Raw genomic sequence first — 22,368 nt, forward strand, 5'->3', positions numbered from 1 at the left:
AGGCTAGTGTTCAACTGACAACGCAAACTATCAGTAAAGCCCCGGGTGAAAATATTACCGTGCTGGATATGCAACATTCAAATAGCAATGTTATATCTGTTGTAAATTATGTACATCAAAGTGAGGGGTTTTAAAATATAACTTCTACTTGAATGCTGTTTGGCCTGGCCACAAAGCACTTCTTTTTACATGCCTCGCGCCATTACGGATTCTCCTCCGTTTCAGTTGGTGCAATTACTTCATCCATATGCTTTACTATTGTCTCGGGGGACGCCGCCGTCGATGGTGCTGTTGCTGCTGCTGTTTCTTGGACGGTGGTAATAGAGGTAACATTACCAGTAGATCCCAATATCTTAGCAATCCCACCTGCTGTAGTCACCGACGTTTCTCGCTCCCGTGAAGTGGGCTTCCCACCACCTGATGGTTGATCCGACACTTTACATTGTTCTCTTACGTTCTTATCGATTGAATAATTTGCAGCTTTATCATCATCATTGACAAGAGAATGTTCCGATTTCCAAAGTTCATTATCTAGCTCTTGGCTGATTTCTACACTTCTTTGTTCGGAGGATGCATTGTCGTCGGTACACTTTTCTTCGTGTATCGCTACGCGATCATCGCCACTGATGGAGTGAAGCGAAAGATCTTCCGGTTGTAAATCGCACAGCTGCTCCTGCATGTCGGGACATAGTTCCTGCAAGTCCGAGAGGGTCCTTTGTTGCAGCATTGCTGCAACGCTCACGGGTTGCAGGGACTGTTAGTCTCCTTGGTTTGTCTTGAGACGTTTCGATGAGTTCTGTACGTATTCGTCGGAATAGCATTCTATTTCAAGATACTTTGGTAACCACTTCGACAGCTGCTGTTCGAAGAACTTTTCCAGCTTGCGTGCATTTTTGTACGTCATGCTATCCTCCTAGTAATGGAAAGATTTAGAGGCAGATTAGATTTCAACGCACATTTCTATAAATGCAATCAGTCATACGCATCTTACATACCTGGTAGTAAAGATATACATTGTCGAACAATCGCTTCACATCAGCGATAAACGAAACAATGTCGGTATAATGGTCATTATTGCTCATTTCTAGCTTTTCGCGAATAGTCGTTAACGAAATCGGACTGTGGAAATAAAAAAAAACACACACACACAAGCTACATCAGTACTCTTTCTCAACGGATATTAAAAAGATAATGACTTACTTTCGTACAATATCATAGTATGCTTTGTTTGTTTCCGGCTCGAGTTGACGGAAGGGCATGCTGGTTTCATATTGACAGAACAATTCCAACACAATTCTTTGCAGAATCTTTAGCTCCAGAGGCGTTATGCCTACATTACGCTTTTCGCCCGTAGGTTCTGTAACAACAATTACACAGGTTAGAGATGCATTTTAACATCTAGCAATACTAAAGAATCCTTACCGGGTGGCAAATCGGCAAAGTTGTAACAGAGCAAACACTGCCATGTTTCACTCTCGTCCGGCAGGGAATCAATCACCGGTATGTGGCAAGTTTGATGGAAGACCTTCGGGCACTTATCACAGCACATCAGCTCACCACCGTCCATGCACACCGCACACCAGTCCTCGTTTGGGTCGAGATCCTTCGGTAAGTTTTTATCATCCAGCACGATTGTCGCGCTGTTGTTAGAACCACCGGCAGGGCCAGGGCCCGAGCTCGATCCACTGACTACAGTACACCCACTTGTGTTGACATCCGTGGAACTGTGGACCTGCGGGGACGTTGTCTTTCCACGGTGTCCTTCCGGCAGAACCTGCACCCCGTTTGAATCGAGCTTGGCAATTGTGGCCATCAGATCGTTTACTGAATCCTCGCAAGTCTTATCAATTGATTCTGCGAAATCCTTTCCCGGCTGTATGGAAGAATAGAAGGAAAGGCGGAATTACGATTTATAAATGTTGACCAAAGAAGAAATTTGTCTTTTCTACCAACCTCATTGGTACTCGGACTCGGTGTTTTCGGGTTGGTAGAGGAAACATTTGGAAGAGCGTTTTGCAGCTGCTGCAGATGATTTTGTAATTGTTGCTGACTGTGTAACTGCTGTTGCTGTTGCTGCTGTTGCTGCTGTTGCTGCTGTTGCTGCTGCTGCTGTTGTTGAAGTTGTTGAAGTTGCTGTTGTTGTTGATTCTGTTGCTGATGTTGTTGCTGGTTATGAGGATGGTGATGGTGTTGATGTTGTAACGAACTACCAACAGAGCTAGATGAGTTCCCTCCACCGCCGCCGCCGCCACCGTGTCCACCGAGAGAAAGGGTACCACCGGAAGAACCACTTCCATTTAGAAGCATCGCGTTGCGAATAGTGTCCGGCGATTTTAGTGGAATTTTGAACGATTCATTTGGCCCACTTCCGAACAGATGTAATCCTGATGGACCACAAAACCCTGAAATAAAAAAAAACAATGAATAAAGGTGTCGGAAACAAACAATTGTAACACGCCGTAACTCACCATTGTTCTGTTGCGCTTGCATGTTTTGTGGAATATGCCATTTGGCACCTCCACTGCTGCCTCCTCCACCACCTGATCCACCAGGTCCGGGAACAGGCGCTCCGGAAAGTTGTGGCGGCATCTGAGGTGGTTGCGGAGAGTTCGTATTATATCCTGGAGGCGTTTGTTGTCCCGGATAGCGCAAAGACTGTTGTTTGGGTGTCAGTAGAGTGGAAGAGTTCTGCTAGGAGCATAGCGAGGACAAAGAGAACAAATTTTATATTCCCAACGCATCTCCGAGGATGAGATATATACTTACATTACCCATTATATGCCGCATGGAAGGCGGCATGGGAAACCGTGGAAAGGATTGAAAACGTGCCGCAGCTACAGCAGCAGCTGCCGCGGCCGATCCGCCCCCTCCCAGACCCATCCCACCGTTGTTTGGTGGTCCGCCCGACGGTGGTTGATTGAAGCTCTGATGTCCGCTACCGGGGCCACCCATAAAATTTCCCGGACCACCCATCTGACCGCGATGGTGCGGTGGTGGTCCACCGCCCGATCCACCTGGTGGACCTCCGCTGCCCATGAAGTTTGCTGTGGCAGTAAATTGATTATTAGCCAGAGCGTTATTGCCAGCATTGCCTAAATGTCCCCCAGCATTACCACAACCACCGCTACCACCACTACCACTCCCACCACCTGACCCGCTGCTAGGACTGTTAAGCATGGACCCACTGCCTGCCGATAGGCCAACTGTTCCGCCCGGTGGAAGCGGCGGTCCATTCGATTTTTGATTCAATAAATTACGCAAACTAATGTCTGATCGTTATGGGCCAGTTAAGTTTAACATAGATGTTATTAATTGATAGTGTAGTGCAAAAAATCATAAATGGAATGATTGGATCAGGCAGCGATCGTTAGGCAAGGAAAAGGTACCAGAAAGAAATAAGAAAAGTAATTACGAACAATGGTGGCGATGAGGTGGTGGTTGTTAAGGCGGAAATAAAAGAAAAAAAGAAAACAACGAAAATAAATAAAGTTAATAACCCCCCCGAGAAACAAAACCATATACCGAAATGAACTAAAAATACTAAAAATGAAAAAATACGATGAGGAATCAACATAAAATTCCTCACAAGCGTATTTTTTTTTTACAAAATTTGTTCCATTCTCCACTTACTTTTATAAATTACATACTAAAGGTTAAATAACAAATGGAAATAATGGCAGTAATAGTCTTGGGTTAGAATAATGTCGCAACAATTATTTTCATGAACAGCGCTGAAGCCATTACGTTACTAATGTAGAGCATTAACTATGTGCAGTAGCAATAACACTAATCCACTTACCCATATTTTGTGGATGCGTCGAGGAGCTAACATGCTGTTGCGGCGGCATACCCATCGGTGGTCCCATTTGACCAAACCGGCCAAATCCCGGTCCAGGCCCTGGCCCGCTATCTTGCGAGAACGATCTGTTCATCGGATGATTGGGAGGGAATGCAGGGCCAACCGGTACACCACCGCTTCCATTGTACATGGGAGGCACCTGTGAGAACCCGCCACCGCCGCCACCACCACTGCCCCCTCCGGGGCCACTACCACCTGGGCCGTTGGAGGAAAGTGTAATACCCGGACCAGGCATACCGGGCCGCAAAGGTGGTGTAATGTTCGGGCTTGGTTGCTTGTTTCTACTTTGAGGTACAACCGGACTCGGACCACTAGCTCCCGAAGGTCCCTGCGGTGCGCTGTTCGGCCCTGGTGATGATGGGTATACTTTCCCATCGACTAGTATCGTCCCAATGCGTGCAATCACTGGAAGAAACGAAAAGAATATAGAAATATTTTCGAACACTAAACGCTATATATTTATTGCTAATTCCAGCTACTTACCGCTTTGCAGCTCCGGTACGTTAGAAAGATACAACTGGACACGAACCGGTATTTCTGGGTTTGGAATATCAGCCCGTTGGCTTTTTACTGTTTGCAGATGCCGAGCAAGTGTTTTCTTACTGTACAGCACGGCACTGTCACTGCCCTTATCCAGAGCGGTTTGCACAAATTCGATACAATGATCCGTGTGTCCTGAGAGTGACTGAAGCGCTTCCTTTTTCTCGTTCAATACTTGAAGCTTAGTGTCGCAAACCTGCAAAAAAAGGAATAATAACAGATCAATAATTGTGTTCTCTATGGCACTCCGCTGGTGCAGTACTACACCGGAGGAGGACGATATTTACCTGATTTAATCGATATACAAGCAGCTTGCCACGAGTGTTGACCGCGTTCGTAAGTTTTACCACCAGGTCAGCGATCTCTTTGGACAATTCTTTCTTTTTCTCGGTGATTTGTGCCTGCCGATCGTCGATCACTTTCATGGCGCTCGACAATAACACCTTCTTGTAGCTAATCTCGCTCAGCAGCGCGCTCAAACTGCTTCTCGTTTCGCTGGCAATTTCGTTGGCGAACTTGTACTTGTGGTCTCGATGATCCAGTAGTTGACAATCGCGACAGGTCAACCGATCGCAGGTTTCACAATAGAGAGATAATTTTTCCTGCGGAGAGAAAAGAAGGAAAAGAAGCAATTTAATAAAAAAGAATTCAGAATTCAACAAAACAAAACAATTATATAAGAATTAAACATGTTACGGAAGTAAACAACGGTTTAAGGAAAGGTTTAAAGGAAAACAGCCAGGTTATTAAAATAGTTTTTTGAGAGCATATCACCAAGGATGCACATAAATTGTTCCCTGATAATAGGTGATACTGAATGCTGATTGTCTGGATCATTCTTCATTGTTGTAATTCACTCGGTCTATGCCGTACAAGATAATTTCCTTTTGCTGCTCAAAACGTGGCCTATCCGTTTCGCTTTTCGAATCAAACGAAACGGTAGGTGAGTAACGTATCGCATCAAAATGATTAACCTAGCGCATGACACCATCACAGCGTGCCTGAATCCTGCCTTATCCCACCATAAAGGATTATTGGTGCCCGGCTTATGCAGGAAAACCATGAGTGCGTGCACACCATCTGTTGTAGCACATAAATTTCATCGAAATCCAATTTATTCCAAACCACCAACAACACTGGTCCTTCTTCTCCGTGCTCTGTCTACGTTGCTGTGTAGCAGGTGCTATCGTACATATTAAGCTGTTCCACGTTCGTTGTCTACATGCACGAAACGTACTGCAACGAGCATAACGCAGCTGGTGCATTTGCAATTGCAGGTTCCGAAAGCTGGATGAGAGTATTTTTGGAAGATAGATGAAAAATGGATACATCGAACTGGGGGATATGGAAATCACAACCATTTCTTAGTGCCATAAATCAGATGTTAGTGCCCTCGGAAGTGGCCGCGAATCGATTCCATAAATTAATGATTGTTACAGGTCTTGGAAGCAGAATGCTCTCCATTGATCTACACACAAAAAGGCAAATATATTTACATTAAATTATATTGCATGTTACTCTTACTATCATTTGAGTTCAAAAGACATTCTCATTATGTTCACACAGCCATAATCGATTACAAAATTAATTACGATGGCCATAAACAAGAAATACACATTAATAAAGCTTTCTGTGAAAGTAGACAAACATTTCGTCTAATATCCCGCTTCGTCCGCAGAGTTCAATGAACAACAGGCGCGCGCATTAGCAGAACAGCAATGTTTCATATTTTCGAGAACTGAATTAGAAATAATACGGCCTACGTGGCACTCAGCCTAGTTTCTCCACCTGCCTACACGCTCCATCCGAAGGGGGTTTGTCCATTCAACTAGACACAACTATTTGCCCACATCAATCGATCACGAATAACAAACATCAGAATCTCCCCCTGCAATCAGCAATATCGTGGCCCATGATGTAAATGAACCGTTTGATTGGGACGACTGGAAGCTTTTTAATAGCGATTCCACCAATAACGTTTGATTTATTGCACGAACAGAAGAGAGCGTTCACAAACAACAAACATCGATCGCGCCCGCAGTGCTGCTGCAGTGGTTTAATGCAAGCTTGGCGAATATTCGCCCGTCTTATCCGCGGTGAATCTACCGAATCATCCAAAACTGGAAGTGTGTGATTAGGAAGCGATGTTGCCGTGCAATGGTTTGCAATTCCCCCTGCAAGGCTACCAGAGGCCTTTCGAAAAAAAAATAAAATCCGGATATAATTTTTGGACATTCACGCTGTATGCCAAATCGATTTAAATCCTTCACGGCTCATTAAAGCTGCCGCTCATTTTTCATTTACATTAGCAATGGCATGTTTACATGTGCAATACACTCTCAAAACATGTCGAAATTGTTTGACATTACATCATTCCATGCAAACGGTCTCAAAGTGTGATAAATGTCAACAAGCTTTATTCAGTAGCATGATCATGGTCGTGATCATTGGCAATGGAAACCGAACTTTAGCAAAAGCACTTTCATTTTTATCTTCAATTATTATTGACATATTTGATTGTGAGTCATGGGTTTGTCGTTCAATCAATATTTTTTTTATTTCAACATCGTACACTGACTTTCATCAAGGTGATTGTGTATGCTGATAACATTGTAACACCGGAGATTAATTATCGAGGATACGGCTACGAGGATTGTTCCTTTTTTTCCCATTGCGTTCCTAATCAAATGATTCATTTTCGCTCAGCAATCAGCGAGCATATATATTACAAAATGTTATGATGAGGCATTAATGATTGGAAAACGTCATTGTTTTTTTATTTTGTGTGCCATAATTGCCATTATTTGTAGATAAAGTTTTATAAAATGGCGGAGAGTACATATATGAGATGCAACCCTGTGTATAAGAGCATTCTCTTACAAACGTCCCTTTTTGCTTTGCTCCAAAAGCTTACATTTTCTTGCTGATCGGCTCAAACACATAAGATGGGCTGTTGACGTGGCTTTGATGAAGCTTGTTCAAACATAGATATGCGATGTTCCAACAACTCCCTCTCATAATCCACCCATTGTATGATTTAATAACACGTTACACAAATGCACACATCCCACCATTGATCTCGAACTCGATCTAATCAACCGAAACTGAGCACAACAGACGTCAACTATCGAAGGGAACGAACCACTACCAAAAACCCGGCATACGATGCAGCTAAAACGGATGTGTGTTAATCGGTCCAGCATATCAACAATGTTCGACCATTGTGCTTGAGAGGATGGTATATAACAACAACCACTGTTAGAAAAGCGGTCCATTAGCGAGATTGCTTCTTTGCTTGCATTGCACACAACATCATCAGCAGAATGGAGAGTAGTCTCGAAGCGAATGAACGCCTACATAATAAATTGCTTTGTTTCCGTCCACAGTGTGGTCCTTAGCTCACGCATGTTGTTCCATGACAAAAACCAGAACATACTCCTTGACCATCATTTTTGGTGGCTTGGTGGCACAATCCGTTTGTTCAAAGGGCACAACCACGTAGTATTGTGACCTACCTGTGGATGCATGTGACACATGATATTCTTCCCGGCCAAACCGTTGCTGTTGGTCTGCTCACTGCATGCCGCCTCCTTCGGTTTGATGGTGTGCTCCTTCGTGATCTTTAGCCGCTGATGGGCCTGCACACAACTGTCGCATATGAATTCGGCACATTCCACGCACCAAGACGTCGCGTTCGCATCGTCACTGCAGCTGCTGCACTTGATCTGATCCTTCGTCGACTCCACACTGCCCGGATTGTCCTCGCCGCTCGTCGATGACGTTTCGGCCAGAAACACGTTGTCGATGATGTATTCGAGCCGGCTCTCCGTCTTGCACGCCGGACAGATGAGGGGCGAGTTGTGCGACAGATCGGTGATCTTCTGCTTGACACAAGCGTGGCAGGCAATGTGCAGACATTCGAGCAGCTTCGGATGATCGCTGGGTGAGAGGGTTTGCTGACACCAGACACATTTGGACAGTGCTGCTGGTTCATTAGCTGTTTCCGCTTCATCATTCTGTGGGATCAAAGAAAGAAGAAAGAAAAAAACGGGGACAAAATCGTTAGAAAAGTATTGTAATAAAATCGTACTACAACAATATATAGAGTTTTTTTTTTAATTATACCGTCAAAAGCACGATGTTTATGCCATTAGACAACTCCTCCAAAGGTATTTTTATCGGCAAACTCATTGTTGCTTTCGTATACATTTGGTTCCTGTAGCCTTTACACTGTATTAGAATGCTGCCTCAGTAATGTTTAACCTTGATTCGAAAAAAAAAGCGCGTGAACGATTTGCAATTCAATTTCGAACCCTTTCGTCAGGTCAAACAGAATAGAACTGGAGCCAAGCTTCTGTACTGACCACGCTGGTACGCAGAACTCGACTACCATTCACGACTTCTTGCAAGGGAAAGGCTACAGCTGTTGGTCCAATCAACCGACCTACTGCATTGAAAACTATGTCCTGTACAATTATAGTTCCTTCGGCTAACTACAAAAAAAAAACACTACCCCGCCACTAACCTGTTGCGTACGAACACGTCGACTAGAACGTGAAACCCGCTACTTGAACGTGGACGAACCATTTGGAGCCACGTCACATTCACAACCAATTTAAATCCTCTATTACAAATAATGGTAACGTTTATTTTTGAATTCATGATGCGATTCTTCCCTCAAATAGCATATCCGACTCCTACTGACGATATGCATTAATTAGCTTTGGCAGCTAAAAACAGAGTAGAGGAATGTTTTTATTTTGTTTATCAAATTACATAAAGGAACACTGGACTCAAGACTGGGAAGACCACAATAAATCACCAAGATAATTGCTATATCAAATAGAGCATAGTGTTTTGTTTCGTCTACGCAATCATATTTCGTAATTATTGGTGATAAAACGCGTATAATTGACCATTTATACATCAATAAAGTTTGATGCAGACATCAGAATGATTAAGGGATAACATCAGAAATTATTGTATAGAATTAATTCCATTTTGTATAAGATTGGAAAGCGTGAGTCTCTTGGAAAGAGTCTAGAAATGATCCCAACTGTACCACTCCTACTCGATCACAGATATTGTAGTAAGATCGAACTCGTAGTTGCCTCCTTTACGTCTCGTGCCGCAGGGATCGCTGACGAGCACCTTCCTGGCAGGGTATTAGTCCGGCTGATGCGGACTCCTCTTCCAAATTGCGAGAGCGTCGACGTCCTCTGTCTCTGTCGTCCAAGACTCATAGTTATCGAGGTGTACCGAACGTACCAGGGTGCGATAAATGATTCATTTCGTGTTTAGGTAGGAGCAGCACGATTTCCCATAACAATACGCCTTCGGATTGCGATTGGTTGTCCCAGTTTTGTCAGAAGTTAGGATCGAACCAACTCTTCAGGTAGTAGAACTCTTCTAGAGGCTGAACTCCTAATACTTTGCTCATCGGGAACCTGACATCATGGTACTCCGTAAACACCAGGATCTATGTCTTCTTCGCAATGATCCTCAATCGAATTTTTAAGACACCGCCAAGAAATTGACACGATCCAAAGCTGTATGGTTTCACATAGGAAAATTCGTCTGCTTGCCTCAGCCCCCGGAGAGATTCGAACGGTTCCGACCCTCTTATCTTAGACCGCCTTGAAGTTGATGAATTGATGATAACGATCTGGTGCTGCGAGAGTGGTCTTGAAGACTCTTGTCTATCCTTTTACAACCTTACACCAACTCAATACGATCACGAAGTAAAGAACGGTAATACGCGTCTACAAACGATCTTAGACAACGCACCTCGGAAGATGGAGAAAAGCTCAACCTCTTGGGAAGATGGCTAAATTGTGGGGAGATTTAGGGACTTATCGGCACAACAACCTCAAGAGGTCTAAACCAGCAATTTCTTGCTCTCTTTGAGTCAGTCCTGTGGATCCGGATGGGATTCGGTACCGGTCCTATCGTGTGAAGCCCGGATAAACCGCAATACAAAGCATATCCTTAAGGCAGCCAAAGTCTAAAGATAGAGTTGCAGCTGATAAGCCAAACAATCGCTACACCAAAGCTTCTTGTTTGCGTTTCGATTATCGCTTTCAAGTGGTGTGCGTCAATAAAAATGGGCTGCCTTTTTTTTTTTTTGTTAGGAGAGTCTGAGCGATCTTTGGTAATATTTTTCATGGATTCATTGTGCGGTCCCCGTCCAAGCCCGTCGGGCCGACTTACACGCCATAAAATGGTCATAAACGAGAGATAAGATAACGGGGTACAAAGATAACCGATGAAACATTAAAATTATTTCCAGTCGTGCAAGCCGTGCTCCTAGATCCCACCCGGACAGCCCGCGGACGAAGCTTCCGATTGGAGAAGGATTAGTTTGAGCAACGACGGAATTAAAAAAACTCCGGTGAAAGTATGTGTTAACAGCGTTTGGTATTCGCGTTTTTTTTCCTCGGCATACTTAAGCCAAGAGTGGCTTCCACCATGATGTTGGTGGAATGTCGTAAAAGTTAATCAGCGCATGGGTAAATGTATACAATAAAAACGCACACGACTCCACCATTCCGCCTATTTTTTCAAACGCTACCCTTGGCCGCCACCCAGGGGTTGATGAGAAAGTGTGGTTTGCCTGTTGAAGTTTGGCAACGTCGCAATCGGTTGCGCAGCACGTGTTTCAGAGCTCAACCGTACGGCGGTTCCCATAAAGGGCTGTACGTGGGAAGATGCAACACGAATCGTGGATGGGGGGAAAAAAACACAAAACGTACCTCTTCTATATGCACACCGAAAAGATGCATTTCAAAAAAGAGAAAACAATGCAGTACTTTTACATTAAAAAATGCAAAGTATAGTTACGATCGTAAGGGGATCGTCGAATCAGGCTCTACTGGAGCACAGAAGCATATTTTTAAAAATATATATAATTACATTTTAATTTCCCTATTTTTAACATCCAAAAAATTTAGCAAAATTAATCTCTTCTTTGCGAACAAAAAGCCCATCACAAATCGTCGTTTTCCCATGGCGTCGTTGCCAAAAAATGTTTGTCTTTTGGGTTTATTTGTTTTATAAGTGTTCTCGGCTGCTTCCAAACAAAAACACCCCAAGTTTTGATTGCGAATTCGCAAGTAAATTTAACTTGCAATCACAAACACAAACAAACAATCGCCCACCAAGAATTACCCTTTTTTGATGGCCTCACTGGGTAAGCAATACACCTTTTTTCTTCTTCGATCCTCTCATCGATCATCTCTTACTGACATTCTGAAGCAAAAAAAAAAAACAAACACAATGAACAATAGCTTCTCGAACTCGTTCATCAATCTTCATTTATCTTAATCAAACCACCCTTTTGGGGAGCATTTGTACGTTCGCGCGCTGTTCCCAGTTGCAGGAGAGTAAAAGTGGAAGAAACAGATTTTCAGAAACCATCAAACTACTTCCTTCGCGAACTGCTCTTACACTGGCATCACTCATAATTCAAACTGAAAATGTGATAAACGCTCATTTGCATCTTCTCGCTAATGTGATACTTTTTTTCACACGACTCAAAAGAACTACTCATCAAATAACAGTATCGCATGGTTTTTGGTGGAAATTTAGCAAAATCAGAAGATCATTATTAAACAGTTTTCAACTGTCCTTATCCATCAACATCGTAATATATAAAAATGCACCTGCTGCCTACCAAATTTAAAACCATACACTGCAGCAACTAAAATGCAAAGAAGTAGCGGTGGGTTTCTGTGCATGGTGGGGCGGTGTTGGGGCGGGAATGGATCTTAAATATTCCACTCGAAACGAAACCAAAGAGGCGTGAAATGTCAACGCCTGTGTGTGCCGTGTGCAAAATTTGCTGAATACTAATGTGTTAAAAAGGTTAGCTGTATTAGGCGCGCTCACACACTACACCTTGAATGTGTTACAAAAGTTCATTCACTTCACGTGCATGCGATGCAGCACACACACGACGCACACGATGCAATGCAATTACAATATTTATGAGATAATCAAACTTGAACGATGACGAGCGCATAACAAAGATGGATATCGCTAAGGTTTTTAATTACTCGTACTTGCCAACGTATCTTGATTATCGGTGTACAATTTTTTATTATTTATTTTTAGTCCAATTGCTTACCAAAGCGACTCCGACAAGTTCTTACCGCATACTAAATGATCTACACATTCGATCAATACTCGCTTAAGTCTTTAAAAATGATCAATAAACTTTCAACAATGAGTAAGACAAGATGATCATCAATGTTCAACTTAAAACTAAATCACGCCGAGCAGTGAAACACTTTTTTGTTGAGCTCGTGCAAAAGAAACTATTGAAGCAGTATATTGTGCCACATTTAGTGTATATCCAGTTGGTAAAAGCTGTTTAAAACAAGCCAATAGGAGATTCAACATTTTAACAGAACATGATAACACCCAGAAAGCATTAAGAAATTTTTTTTTGGGGACATTAACCATGATCTGATCATACGATCAAATATTATCCTCAAAAAGACGTTCGTTTCCGATCTGCTTTTTAGCTCCTAATCTTCTCATGCCTACACGTGCATCTACACGTTGGTCACGCATGTATGAGTACGCACTTTGGTAGAGGAAATTTTCGACTGATCGCTCAGTAGCATCAACCTCAATAAAATACGATCACGACCTACCATATATAAATACAAGATCGCGCCACATTTTGACAGAGCCTGGCGGGTGACAATTTCTCATATCATCCTTTGAACTTGTCCACAACAGTTCTGGTGGCAGAACTGTTCAAGATGGGGCCGGAGAGGCTTGCCGTTATCATGCATAGGCTGATCCTAAGGATTTGGGACCAGGAAGAACTACCAGGACCAGGAAGTTGGACTGTGCTAACTTCCAAGCCATCACAGTCCTCAATGCCGCCTATAAGATCCTGTCCCACATACTCTTCTGCAGACTTGCGCCCCTTGCTACAGATTTCGTCGGAAACTACCAGGCTGGGTTTGTTGGAGGCACCGACCAAATCTTTACTCTTCGGCAGATCCTCCAGAAGTGCCGAGAGCACCAGATCCCTACGCACCACCTGTTCATAGACTTCAAGGCGGCCTACGACACCATAGATCGGACAGAGCTATGGAACACCATGCAGCAGTACGGATTCCCTGGGAAGCTGGTACGGCTTTTGAGGGCCACCATGGATGGGGTGCAGTGCAAGGTGAGGGTGTCGAACATGCTCACCGGGGTCTGAGGCAAGGAGACGGACTCTCCTGTTTGCTGTTCAACATCGCTCTGGAAGGTATCATGCGAAGCGCGGGTTTCGACATCAGGGGCACGATTTTTACCCGATCTCTCCAATTTCTAGGCTTCGCGGATGATATCGACATCATCGGACGGACATCTGCGGCAGTGTGCGAGGCGTACACCCGACTGAAACGCGAGGCCACTAGGATTGGATTGAGGATCAATGAGACGAAGACAAAGAACCTGCTTGCCGGGAGCTCTGATCGTGATAGAACCGTCATAGACTCGGAAGCAGAGTATCAGTTGACGGCGACGATCTCGAGGAGAGGTAGAGGAGTTCTGCTACCTTGGCACGATCGTAACTTCGGACAACAACGTAAGCAGCGAAATCCGAAGGCGCATTGTTCAGGGAAACCGCGATCTAGCTGAGCTGTTTGGCGGAGCAGACATCCTAACGGTGGCTAACGCCGGAAGGATACGATGGCTGGGGTACGTGATGAGAGGATGCCGGACTCATGCTCCACCAGGAAGGTGCTCGCCAGTGGCCCGTTCGGCACGAGGCGCAGAGGAGCGCAGCGAGTTCGTTGGCTGGATCAAGTGGAGCAAGACCTGTCGGAGATCGGGTGCAACCGGGGGTGGAGGAATGCAGCCTTGGAGCGAGTTTCCTGGAAACGGATTGGTGACCTGGCCATGTCAGCACGACGTGCTCAACTGTGAGCGGGCCAAGAAGAGGAAGAAGACTTGTCCACAAGATACAAATGGGGCACGATTTTTTATTGAATGTTTTGATTATTTATGAAGGCACTGATTGGAATCTAAAATATTCCTTACAAAATTGAACGATCTTTCATTGTGTTTGTGTAGCGCTCCTGTGTAGCGCTTGGATGCTCTACACCTGTGTGAAAACTTGGCCAGCTGTTGCTGAAAACTTTTGAAAACTCACCTTCAGTCACTTTCTGGTGCAAAATGTCAGGAAAGAAAAAAACAACACATTACAATTGTGCAAAAGTTCCACAGCGCATATTTTGCAAGCGGCAGTATATCTTATCTGCATTCTGCAGGATTTCCGCGGAAAGTTCATACTTTTGGTTGGAAAAGTTTGTTTTGCCATAGCGCAAAGCATAAGCAACATTGAGCGCCGTGGAAGACCTCAACAATTGTTTAACGAATTTGAAATTGCGTTGATCTTGAAGCGGAATAATCTCGTAAGATGTACTGTTGGACTGTTGGAGAAGAAAGCTACGCGTTGAGGCCCAATCATGATAGCGTCAAGAAAAAGGACACTCTTTCCATCATTTTTAATCATTTTTTGAGATTAAATATTTCCTCATTTCATGGAACAGTGCAACGAAAATTGGAGTGATTTCGTAGCCGAATCCGTCATTGTCACTAACTGGCGGGACATTTCTATCGGGGTAATATATGCAAGGATCTGCTCGAGCATCATACAGAGCGGAGAAGAAAAAAAAAGAAGTTGATGAATAGAGTTTCAGCTGGGATTTTCGTTTTCTGTACATCGCACGATCGTCATGTATCTTTCCAGTGGATCTTTATCCTCCCGGAATGCTTGTCGGATTGCTTCCATCGCCGGCAAGTACTTCTTTCTTCTCCAGATTGCACACAGTCATAAATAACAGGATTATGGAGATTATAAAACAGGAAATTTTATAAAGCGGGCAATGATGATGAAAGTAGCGACATTTTCTGCTTCGACGCATGGGCGGTCGTAATCAATCCGTCGTCTATCGTCTGCGTGATTAACGAGATGCCGAATGTGCACATTCACGAAAAGGATGAAAGGAAACACAGCAGCAGCCCCGGGTAAACCAATTTCCATCGGGATTATTAGGTGAGTGAGTGAGTGAGCGATATAGAAAGATAAACTGAGCCAATAAAGTGGCAAAAACATGCACAACTGTAATGAAATCAGCGTCGAGTTTAATTACAACATAACTTTCGCTTGCTTTCATCAACCGCACCAACATGAGCATGAATACATGAAACTGTTAGTTTTAGCAGCTTTTTGGTTCGTTCGTTTCTATTGAAAAGCTATCCGGACTTCGGTTAAGGTTTATTGTGTAATTATAGGTTTATTAGGGTTCAGTATAAAAACGTACAAAAACTTCGTACTTTGTACACTTTCATCAGCATGGAAACGAAGCAGAAGGAGCAGATTGCTTTTGTGAACTAAAGCCAATTCCGAAATTAATCTCTGAGCATTACAATACAATGGAACACGGAGTACTTGCTAGTACTTCTATATGTTCCTCTGCACGCCATGTCAATTTAATTGAATTCAGTTAATCCTTTCCACCTACAACAGAACCTCGTTTGCATATTTCGTTGTATGATTGCGTGAAACTCTGCCAAATGTACACCAGAAACAGTGTCTGTGTTTGGTAATGCAGCTTGTTCGTGTTGTCCACTTGCAAGATTTCATTTGTCGTTCATTCATGACATTTGAATAGGGCTTCTGTCTGAAGGTCTGAATATCTGAATCAGGATATTCTGGAGCCAAATTGTCACTTCTAAAAGTCTCACACACTATGGTATGTCTACTTCCAAGTTTTCCATTCCAGGCATTAACGATGGTCAACTAGGCACAATCCACTCCAAGTGGATATTGCTCATAAGATACAATTTACGATCAATTTAGTATCGAAACCATGATGATGAATACTTCCGTACATATCTCGTAAACCAGAGAAACAAAGAAAACAAAAATGATCCACTATCAATGCATATGTTTCACTCAAACACGCGCAAGAGCACGTTAACGAGCAATAGTATCGAAAATGAGAATCAGTCCTTTACGACGACCCCAGAGTGACGCGAAGTGACGCGAGTTTTGTCCAAAAGGGGAGCAGCACGTCAATTTATGTTCCCTTTCCTAATGTCATTTCAAGGTGAAGGCGCTCAAGGAAGCCGCCTCGGTCGTAGACGACCCGGGTAGTACACACGTCTCGTCATCCGTATAAACGGAACGAGAAATAGAACCGCGGGCAGGGCAGGGAGCAAACCCTGCAAGCAGTAAAAATAAATAACACAAACCATAATAATAAATGACAAGCATTAACCTCAAAAAAAGCGAGAGTTTTCTTTTTGTGTGCTTTTTCCTGCTGTTGTTGTTGCTTCAAACACACGCCGGCCAGCCAGCCAGCAGCTTCACCTGCATCACACACCACTGGCGTGACTAAATGCGGTTTCCGTGCGCGGCAGAAGTCAGAACCAACCCCTTATGCGCCCTGCTGTATCCCTCTCCTCTTGCTGCCGCACACTTTCAAGTGCGCATCTTAAACGTAGGCGCAGTTATTTGACGCGAAATGTTAATGATATTGGGTAAAGTTGAAAGATATTACAAACGATCGTGCGCATATTGGTTTGCTCTTGCGCCGTTGTGTGGTGGCTTTCAGTAGCAAAAACCATTTTAGCGTGCGTGCTGCTGTATGCGTGTGCTTTCGTTCACTCACACACTCGCGCACTCGTATGGTAATGAAGCGTCGTGCGTGACGCAGTCGTGCCATTTTATTTAAGGATCGGGAACCGCAGTTGCAACGTTGCCATGTTTTAAGCTCTGTCTTTAGGCGAGTTGACGATGGTAGGTAACAGAGGGCGTTTCCCTCCTTAAACCGACTGGCGTTGTCCTTGAAGTCCTTGAAAGAATGTTGTACAATTTCACTGTTCAATTATTGACCAATTTTTATATAAACTGTGTTTAAAATTAAATGTAATCACACTTATTTTAAATTATAGTGTCTAAACAATTGATTTAATTAAAAACTACACCAAGTGTTGGGTGATTCTGACTCAGATTCATGAATCGGAATCTCTATTTTAAAGTTTTACAGAATCCTCAAAAATTCAAGGAATAAACCTGCTGAATTCATGTATATTTTGAGCGACGACTTCAGATTTGAATGACTCCTCGCTAAAGATTCATATGAATGACTCTTTACTCTTTTCATCCATTGAGCACAACACTAAACTTGCAATGACAGCAATGATCAATCGAGATCGAGATCGGAATCAAACGTCCCAGGCGTATGTTAATTTTGATGCCAAAAAGCAACAAAAATTAGTACAAAAAAGATCCGATCTTTGAATTATCGATCTGCGAACGAAGTGTTGGATGATTCTGATTCAGATTCATGAATCGAAATCTCTCTTTCAAATCCTCTTACAGAATCTTCAAAAATTCAAGGAAGAAATTTTCAGGATTCAAGAAAATTTTGAGAATGGACTTCAGATTTGAATGACTCCTCGCTAAAGATTCATATGAATGACTCTTTGCTCTTTTTTGTCCAATGAATACAACACTAATATTAACTGCACACAGCAATGATCAATCGAGATCGAGATCGGGATCAAACGTCCCAGACGTATGTGAATTTTGATGCCAAAAGCAATTAAAATTAGCACAAATAAGATGCGATCTTTGAATTAACGATCTGATCATCAAGATCCAAAACTGTTTCTAAATGAATGTAACTTTCACTTAACCGTACTTATATGAACTTGATCGTCGTTGATCTGTAAACTCTTTCTTTTTAGCGTAACACAAACTTCTCTTAACTAACTCGGGGTGTTAATTATTGCACGTGTGCGCAATTTATACGTTCATATTTCAAGGACTTCAAAGGAATATTCTGAATGAACTGTTTGCAGGTACGCCGGTGCAAAAGTTCCACCGAGTGCCGTATTTTAATGCTCACTGCACAATTCAGAAACTGAGCCAGGATAAATGAATTCACCAACCAATTCCAACTATAAATAATTCATTCCATGTACCATGTACATAAATAATTCATTTCTCCCCCTGATTGGGGCAGCACCAAAAGCTATCATTTTAAATTGGCTCAGTTGCCGGCGATGCTAGCCGGTAGCCGGAATGATCAGTACCCCCCCGTAAAAGATACGTGAGAATGGTGTGTGTGATTTGTTAGTTAGCATTGAATTATTCAGCAAATAAAATATTAAGCCACATATTTGAATTGAACCGGATATTACGGCCGACATGCATCCGTTTGTGAGCAAGTGGTACGTATTTATGTTTGCAGGTGTTACCAAACGCGGCCATCGCTCTCACAATAATGATGCTAAAATTTAAATTTCGAACTTAAAATAATATTAATTTTATTATTGATCATAAGACACAATTAACGTTCGGGACATTTGCCGGTATGTCTTTGCTGCTAAATTTAAATTGTGGGAGATCATAACAAAATTTATTGGAAATATGTTTTCGTCACGATTTTCCAAGTTCCCCAAGGATTTAGCCATTGAACATTGAGCCAAAAACGTTGAATCGTATGATGAATGTGTTTTTCATATGACTTTATTGTTTCTTGCTCCGTATTTAATGGCTATAGTCCCTCGGATTAGCTATTAAAAATACAATTCTTTTGGGTTCTTAGCAAACCTTCATAAAAGAGCTACTCAATAGAAAGAAAAACCTATACGTGCACGCAATAGAACACTCAGTCAATAAATAAAATGGTGGGCTTTACGCATCACGTAAAACGTCGTAAAACCAACTCTGGCGTAAAAAGGCGACTATAAGTATCTTAAAACATTAAGGCTCGTCCTGTCAGTTAGTATTACGTTTGCCGGGACACTGCAAGGGCACAATAGTCGGCAGCATAAATCCCTCCCTGCCTTCACAAACAAGTCGAGTCAAGAATTCATTAAACGCGCACGGCAGAAACGTAATGTTTTTAGCGCTGGAAACATAAATTGAATTTTCGTAACCATAAGTAATCAACCAAGATAAGGGTCTTCTTTCAATTCTATGGCAAAACTCTCCAAAAAGCAATGCACAACTTCTGTTTCTTATTATGCGATGCGAGACCAAGTGTAAAGATATTTTGTTTATCGTGTAAGAACGACTTAGCGTGTAACGTTACACAAAAATGCTGTATGACATTATTATACCAGAAGTGATATATTCTAAGTTTTGTTATAATAAAACTGTTGACATTTATGCGACATTTTATATTTAAAAAAAAATGGTACATGAATTAGAGATGCATCAGAAAGAAAAGTCTCAAAAGTTGCTTAAATCGTTTTGTGAAACAGGAAGTGCAAAATGGATAACGCCACCATAAGCATAAAACATGTAAATTAATGCAAAACAAGACAGGTATGAGAAGAGCGTGATTTGCATTTTTACGCTCAATCACAGTGAATCTGCTTTTAACAACCTTGTAGGAGAAAGACTTACGTCAGACCCAATGACGCCTCTGTATATTTAAATGACATCAAAAGGAACGGGCAAAAATCTTGCATGAATATTCTACGACGAGTATCTAATGCGATCGTATGTATCAAATAATATGTTTTCTTTGCTGTTTCCGAATAATGCTGCAAGGTTCGCAGCTGCACTTGAAATAAAATAACGATACTAATAAATAAATCTGGAGTATTTAATGGTAAAATTTCGGGGTTTTTAGAAAAAAAACTCAACAGTGAATGAATTGGAATCATTCGAACAACCGAAGCATGCACCCCCCGTGGGACGTGTCACTAGCTGCACAAACACACCTGGCAGCTGATGAATATGGAACCGGAAATTGTTGACTGACTGACTGACTGACTGACTGGGAGGTGTGCTTTGTTGTTTGTTTGTTTTCCTTGCACACAATGTACCAAAACAAACAGTTACAGCGGAAGGTAACGGAACAAAACAAATCAGGAATGCGGATTTGCCGACGATTTGATTGAAGGAAATCTCCATAAAAAATGGATGCTATCCACTTCCATGCTAAACCGCCCACCAAACGTCATCGAAACGTTGCAACCAATTAACAGTCTTGTAAATCAACCATCGCTTATCTCGACGTGATTACAAACGTTATTGCAGAGTTAATCTCAATTCGTCGGCGAAATCAAATTTATCAAAAGCGACGATTAACGTCTTGACAACCTTAGGTTTGGTATTGAATCATTGTAACATCAAGTCAACTTTATCATTCCCCAACAAATGCTAGCTTTGCGAAGGTAACTCAGAAAGCATAATATATTTTTTTACAATCTTAAACTATTGTGTAACAAACATAGTGCTTTAATTTGCATAAAATGTTCATGCTGACTTGCTTAACCCCCCAGGAAGACCCCAACGGTTGAATGCAGCATGGCATCATCTGCCACCGACGCGCCTCCATCCGGGGGGACCAACCGCAGTCAAAATTTTTCCTTTCACCTGCATCTGCATCAGCGCAGCGCAAGCGAAACTGTTGGAAAAACCGATGGCAGCTGCACGTCTCAACCGAACGCTACGGCCACGCTACATGCCATGCCCTTTTTGCTGGTTGAAAACCATTCGGGAGAGAACGTAAACCGTTTCTAGCGGGCAGGTAAAGGCGAACCCCCGGTGATGGCTCATCACGCATTCTGCTTTGTGGCACGTTCTCGCACCCCCGGGGCGATTTTCGCTCAAAGGAACAAGGGTGCGCTACATCCACTTGGCAACAGTGCACGATTCATTTGCACGCGAAGGGATCAACCGTCGTGCGCGAAGAAAGCTGATCTTCGCGCACACGTAAATGTGAAAGGTAGGCCATGCGTGTCCATGCGAACGGAAAAACAAAACATAACGTTCCGATCTTTCGCGCTGGCTAATTGGACAAAACCACGCATATTTGCGCACAGATCGTCACACCAAAACATAAGTATCGCACAGTTCTGTTTACGAACACATTCAACCGGGGCAGCATCCCGCACATGGAACAGTGAACGCCACCATCGACCATGATCCACAAACACGCCACAACGTAAAATGGTAGAAAAAAAAATGGCGCACACACACACGCACGCACGCAACCCCGACTCACATCGGTGCGACGTTGCCAGATTTTACCAAAACCTCGCATATCATCGCAGCATGAAGTTTGAAGCAAAAAAAAAAACGGAGAATGTTGCGCGCAGTTTACTGATGCGTAACGATCGACGATGCCACTCGTCGTATGAGTGTGTGTCGTGCGATGTGAACGAAAAAAAAAAATAAATAAACGAATGGAGAGAGAAGTAAAACAGGAAAAAGGAAACGACGATGATTGAGTAATGCCGGGGTTTCGTGCACGCCGCCGATCCTGCAGAGCATCAGAGTTTTATGAAGATAAAGGCCAACACACAACGACGAATGGGGAGGAAAATAGATGGCCGCTGTAAACGGCGGAGAAGTAAGCGTTTGCAGTAAAATTCAACGAAATAGCCAGCCACATATAAATCATCGCCACAGACCATTACAGCTGCACCACCGCTTTACTTTCAAAACTGCGAAATGGGATGTAATTTTTGGGAGTTAATGTGATTTAGTTTGTTGTCGCTTTTGAGGATTTTAAATATTTTACTTATCTTTCTGAATTACAGCGTTTATGACGATTGCGACAAGTTCGGCAGAACTAATGAACAACTGTGGTATGATGTTGCTGGCAACACTGCCACTAGCAACTGCATCTGTCAAATCCATAGCAACAGCGTTGCTAGCAACATAGCAACATACGACGGTTGTTCAATAGCTCTGCCGAACTTGTTAACGCCAGCTACTGTTTGATTCATCAACTCACTCAAAGTACCAATTATATTCTCATACAATTAATTTTAATTAAGCCGGAGGCATAAGCTAGAAGAAAGAAGATTAAAGTTCAACAATGGAAAAGAACAGCACAGATTAATAACAACAAAAAAGTTAAACAAAAACATGATGAAACATTATCATTAAAAGAAATAAAACAAGAAAACTCTGTAAAACTCTTGGT

The 22,368-nt window shown here is 42.7% G+C and overlaps 1 protein-coding gene across 1 annotated transcript in view; it reads right to left on the minus strand.

Moving 5' to 3' along the window:
- Positions 1-757: 757 nt before the first annotated feature.
- The window catches only part of LOC128299727 (transcription intermediary factor 1-alpha), a 36,630-nt gene continuing 15,019 nt past the window's right edge, over positions 758-22,368 (minus strand). The window contains exons 3-13 of the mRNA XM_053035773.1: positions 7,915-8,415; positions 4,687-5,001; positions 4,343-4,595; positions 3,800-4,264; positions 2,767-3,269; positions 2,469-2,691; positions 1,954-2,402; positions 1,423-1,873; positions 1,201-1,357; positions 996-1,119; positions 758-913 (exon numbers count right to left, since the gene is read on the minus strand). Coding sequence (XP_052891733.1) covers positions 758-913; positions 996-1,119; positions 1,201-1,357; positions 1,423-1,873; positions 1,954-2,402; positions 2,469-2,691; positions 2,767-3,269; positions 3,800-4,264; positions 4,343-4,595; positions 4,687-5,001; positions 7,915-8,415 — 3,597 coding nt within the window. The remainder of the gene's footprint in view (positions 914-995; positions 1,120-1,200; positions 1,358-1,422; positions 1,874-1,953; positions 2,403-2,468; positions 2,692-2,766; positions 3,270-3,799; positions 4,265-4,342; positions 4,596-4,686; positions 5,002-7,914; positions 8,416-22,368) is intronic.

This window comes from Anopheles moucheti, chromosome 2 (assembly GCF_943734755.1).
Source record: "Anopheles moucheti chromosome 2, idAnoMoucSN_F20_07, whole genome shotgun sequence".
In the NCBI taxonomy this organism is placed as follows: Eukaryota; Metazoa; Arthropoda; class Insecta; order Diptera; family Culicidae; genus Anopheles; species Anopheles moucheti.